Source organism: Haplochromis burtoni, unplaced genomic scaffold, assembly GCF_018398535.1.
Source record: "Haplochromis burtoni strain Fernald_Lab_line unplaced genomic scaffold, NCSU_Asbu1 Contig_3275, whole genome shotgun sequence".
Classification (NCBI taxonomy): Eukaryota; Metazoa; Chordata; class Actinopteri; order Cichliformes; family Cichlidae; genus Haplochromis; species Haplochromis burtoni.
Genome location: NW_024585636.1, coordinates 1681 through 7511, shown reverse-complemented (window position 1 = coordinate 7511; position 5831 = coordinate 1681). Strand labels below are relative to the sequence as shown.

At 36.9% G+C, this 5831-nt stretch overlaps 1 protein-coding gene across 1 annotated transcript; it reads right to left on the bottom strand.

Annotated features, from left to right (window-relative positions):
• Nucleotides 1–1173: 1173 nt before the first annotated feature.
• LOC102294585 (mitogen-activated protein kinase kinase kinase 7) lies at nt 1174–5541 on the bottom strand (the record flags this gene model as incomplete). Its single annotated transcript, XM_005953206.3, is given in 2 exon segments — nt 1174–3453; nt 5426–5541. Coding segments are annotated over 2 exon segments (276 nt in total), but the record flags the coding sequence as incomplete, so codon positions are not given.
• Between the last annotated feature and the right edge of the window lie 290 nt (nt 5542–5831).

Here is a 5831-nt window from a genome sequence, read left to right as displayed (position 1 = left end):
ATATTACACAGGATCCTATATGGGTATTCTGCAATTGATACATCATTGTTTATATATCAACTGGTATGTAGCCCACATGTAAAATAAACAGCTGGGCTGCTGTACATCGAATGACCAGCAGATGTCAGTACTTCCAAATGAGCTATTCAATGAGCTTCATCACACCATCAGTAATGGGCAGCATTCATAACCTGTCTACATCTTCCATTTTTGTGATTGTGGATACATTACTGGCATGAATTATTATCCATAAAATTGTAATCTCTCTATAAGATTAAAGTCAACCTTCAAACAAATTTCAAAGAAAGCTAAATAAAAACAAGTTTATGAGACTTTCATATATGTACGGACACATTTGTACGTGAATGTTTACCAACAGACCCTCAAAATGTCAGCTCGTGCAAAAAAAGAGGCATAGGCTGCAAAATGTATATTTACAGAATTCAAAGGAAAGACTTTGTGCTTAGTTTGTGATGCACAGGTCACTGTGTTCAAGAACCACCATTTAAAGGTTATCAAACATGCAAAAAATACAAGAACTTGTCTGATAGAGACAAACTGCAGAACCAACAAGGACTTTTTTTAAACAAAACTTCATGCACCAGGATGCAGCTGCCAAGAAAAGTTATTTCATATCCCACAAAATTACTATTAACAGTAAATCGTTTTCTGATGGAGACTTTATCGAAGTGTTTGGTGAACTCTCATAAGTCCCAAAACACGTCTTTTTTTTTTTTTTTTACTAAAAGAGAAAAGTAAACTAAAACATAGAGGAAACACATATTTCCTCTTAAATGGTGCCACATTTTTAAGGAAAATGCAGTTGTGAGTTGAGCAGCAGAGATTAATATTAATTGCACCCATTCTTTAAAAAAACAAACAAAACACAAACAAAAAAAACTTGCCAAATCTTCTCTGCCAATGCTAAACAGCTTTTTCTGCTACTGACTTTTATTTTGAGCCTCTGTTGACAGTTGGATGCCTGACTATTTCCTCCTTAGCAGCACCTGTGAACATGGACCCTGCTACAACGGTAAGCTGTTGTCTGCTCGAAGCACGTCACATTTGACCGGTCTGGATAGGGCCCGTGGCATAGGGCAACTTCAAGCTGGTGGTGTTCCAAAGCTGTTATCATGACTGATCATGCTCTTAAGAGTTTCAGAAACCTGTGTCTGAAATTGAAACATCAACATTTTTTAATATGATGTACCTATGGTATTTAATCTTTTTCCATTCAATTTTATTTATATAGTTCCAAATAACAACAGTAGTCTCTGCAAGGCAGTTAATCCTGTGGCAGATGACCTTCTGCCTGATAGACTGCAAAGACCCAAACAGGACCACTTTGATTTAAACATGACTGAACTCAGGACAAATAGATTTTGGTTGGCCAAAAATATGTAAATATAAATCTGTTTCCCTTCTTTCTCACTTCCAGCAAGAGGAATGTTTGCATTTTGTCGTACAATGTTGCCAGATTTAACTGACTGCAATTAACATAGGTGGACGGATATCGGCTGAAAAGCTAAAATGGTATTAAGTCACAACACTTGCTGGCTGTTTACTCATTTATTGCAGACTTAGAGGTCTGCTACAAGATCAGATGAAAGCATCATGCTGACAAACATTAGTACAAAAGAGAACAGAAATAATCTTACAGGAGGAACTAAGTTTTACTCATTGTTGCAACTCTAAAAGACTGCTCCAATCCAACTGTACATTTTTATTTTTATGTCTGACTACACTGCCTTATTTGTAATGGAGTATTATCTTATTGTATTATTAAGAATTTTACATTCCTCTCTGCCAGCTGATGGAAGAGTTTGCTGCTGAACCATAAGCTGAGTAACCACAATCAATAATGTCTTGATGCATGCTCAATCATCCAGGTAAGTAAATGTCCAAAAGTTGATTCTGTTCATCTGGACGTTTTCAGTGGGAGAAACGTTTCGTCATCATCCAGGTGACTTCTTCAGTCTCAGCTGACTGCAGGTTTCCAATCTTATAAACAGTACATTTGCATAATGACTGAAACCAGCCCACTGAAGGAACAATGGGAGGTCAGTTCTTTCATCATAATTATGCAAATAATTCATCAGTGGTCTTTGATCAGTGGGCCTTGATCAATGGTCATGAGAATTCTCATGACCATTATCATGCAAATGATAAAATCAAATAAAATTGGACCTTTGAAATCTACCGTCAACAGTTACTGCAACTATGACAAAGTTCCTGTTGTCCGAAAGTATCTTATAAGACACGGGAATACCGGGATCCTTCAAAGCAGCTTGCCTCAAAGAATGTTACACATCACATCATAAATCCATACACTGCATGCACAATTACTAGGCAAGTGGGTATTTTGGCCATATCATAATTTTATGCATATTTTCCAACTTCAAGCTGTATAAACTTAATGTTGCATATCAGGTGATGTGTATTTGCGTGACGAGTGAGGGTATGGCCTAAGGAGACCGACACTCTATATAAAGGTGTGCATAATTTTCAGGCAGCTTCTCTTCCTCAGGCAAAATGGGCCAAAAAAAGAGATCTAAAGGACTCTGAAAAGCCCCATTGAGAACCTGTGGGCCCTCTACACCTCGCTGAACAGTGTCTTGGAGGCTGTGGCTGCTGCTGCACAAAACATTGATCATCAACAGATCAAGACACTGACAGACTCCATGAATGGAAGGCTTGTGACAGTTATTGAAAAGAAGGGTGGCTATATTAGTCCCTGATTATCATTATTGTTATTTTGGACATGTCAGAAATGTTTATATGTAAATTTTGAGTCGTTTTATTATTCTCACTTTAACAGATGGAAATAAACAGGTGAGATGGAAAAATGTTCGTTTTGTTCATTTAGTTGCATAATAATTCTGCACAATAATAGTTGCCTAATAATTGTGCTCATATATATATTCTCTTATGAAAGACAAAACCTCACTTTTACTGTCTTAAACATTCAGATTTAGAGCACTGTAGCTGTTCAATAATAAAATTAATCCTCAAAAATACACCTTGCCTAATAACTGTACACACAGTGTGGTTCATTAACAAAGAATATCAACTTATAATTCAGCTTTACTTAAAAGGCTTTAATTCCAAATTAGCAACTTTCCCTTTAATATTATCTTGATGTACCTTATGTAGTTAGCAGAGTCTCATTTTCTAAGATAACGGGCTTTTCTGCCAGTGATTGTTCTCTTCTTTTAAAAGGGGAGCGATCACAGTAAAAACAACAGTGGTGTGGACTGCTTGCTGCAACCCATCATTTTGTTCCAGCTGTGCTATTAGTTCTGGCTCTTCATCAGGCTCAGTTTACTCCTCAGGCCCTGGCAGTAGGCTGATAGGCTGCTGTTGTCCTCCAGCAGATTGCTGCGCTCTTGGATGAGTCGAAACGAGGCCTGCTGTTCCATTTCATCCTGCTCCAGTTCAGTCATTAGCTCCTTCCTACATAGAGGGTGGAATGACATGCATAAAGTAAGATCCAAAAAGTATTTAGACAATGCAGTTTTTGTAATTTTGCTTCAGTGCACCACAGTGGACATTCTCTCTGCTGCTGCCTGCTGGTGAGAAACAAATGAACTCAGAATCTCACTTTCTTGCTTGTCTTGTTTAGAGAAACACCAGCTCATTATTGTTCGATTCTTATTGTTGACTCAGTGTGTTTTTAGAGGATGGATTTCTCAGAAAAATGCAATGAATTCAGTGTGTATTTACATTACAAAAATGAATGGAATTTGTTGCATCTACATATAATAGACAACTTGGCAAAGAACCATATTTAAATTTTATATTCAGGCCCTTTGTTACAAGCAGCTTATTGCAAAATCATATTTTTAGCTTGCTCTGAAAAATGCCAAAGACAACACTATGACAGGTAAAAAGTAATAATTTTCTAATAACATGTCATAATTCAGGGTGTAGTGCAGTGTCACTCTAAGAAAATAAAAAGAAACTGGCCAAAAAAAAACCCCAACCCCTAGATGAATTATGAATAGTGTCTCAAAGTCACGTGCTTAAGAAAGAGGCCCTTCAGTTGATCCGTCTACTCTTTGCTGAAGCCTCGTCACAAATGGTCTCAGTGGAAGAGAAACCATTCTTAAAGAATGAAAATGAGGAGAGAAGGCTGAGGTATTCCAAATTATGCAAAAACTGGACTGAAAATTAGTGGCAACAGGAGAGATGAATCCAAATTAGATTTTTTTTTTGTTCAAATCACTGTGAATACAGTGGGATTTAAGAGAGAGTTACAACAGGGCGTGTCTGTAGCCAACTGTAAAACACGAAGGTTGTCACGGCTTTTCAGCTGGTGTTTTAAGATCATGTCAGAGAATGATGAACAGACAGATTTTAATCCACCATGCAATCATTCTGGAAACTAACGGATTGGCAGCAGTTTCAATTTTCAACATGACAATGACCCCAAACACACTGCCAGTTAGAGGTGGGAATCACCATACATCCCACGATACGATATTATCACAATACTTAACACACGATACGATATTATTGCAATTTTTAAAAATATTTTGCGATATTCAGATTCTGTACATAAAGGTAAACTTTATCAATATTCATTTTATCTAATATCAAAGTCTCACACTCAGTCTTTCTCTCATTTCAGTCAGTTTTATTGTTGACAAACTGAACGGTTTGTATTACAGTCTAGTCCAACTTAACTGAATGCAACCATCTGGTACAACTATAGCTATTCTGAACTATGCAATTTATGAAAACTATGCAGCCCATTCAGCAACTGAAGAATTTGAAAGTAAATTAAAACAAAATATAATTTTACAGTAAATAAAAAGGTTTAAACTTAATTAAAATAAAACATGTCTTAAATTTAGTTTATTGCTGCCAAAAAACAAGTTAAACACATTTGGACAGTGAAGGAATGTCAGGATTCTTGCTCAGAAAAAGGATCAACATGCTCTGAAGTCAGAGCACAAAAACCTTTTTTGTAACAAAATATCGATTTCTGCTGTCCCTGTATCGATACATTATTAGCAAACAAAATATCACGATACTACACAGTATCGATTTTTTCCCCCACCCCTACTGCCAGTGCAGTAAAAGCATACATGGATAGAACAACACACAATCTAACACTGTCAACCATGGATTGGCCTCCCCAGAGACCAGACCGCAATATTATTCAAGCAGCATGGGCTCATATTAACATACTACGTATTTTATTGGTTGAGCCCACATGCTAGGATTCACATAAATCATTTTAACATTTTTGTCCATTGGCCTGAAGACCTAAACCCAATAGGAAGTCCACCATTTTTAACTGAAGATTAAATGTTTGCATTGATTTTTCCATTTCCAGGTGCATGATTAAATCATGCACTCTTATCACACATCTTAAGATGTTCACAGTTCTGCTTAAGTTAATATTGTGCATGTGACTTACTTTTTCTGAACAAGGAGAGCAATCTCTGACTGGACTTTGAGGTACTCCTGAGCCATCCTGATATGCTGCTCAAACACAGCCATGGACTCTTTGGAGTTTGGACAAGGAGCCAGAGGCTGAAAACACAGGGACACGCTGTGGTTAATGCAACACTCTACACATGCAGACTTCAGCATAACAGCTGGATGAGAATACTACTATAATGCTCAAAAAAATTAAATCAAATTAAATTAAATTGAAAGAAAGAAACAGTTTTTAATCAGAATACAACATCAAGTCAGTTAAACTTCTAGAATATTGAACTTGTCAGTTTAGTAGCAGAGGGGGTTGTTACTCAGTATCAGCTGTTTTGGTGTTTATGGAGTTAATAACAGGTGCAGTAAAGGGGCAACAATGAGACAACCCT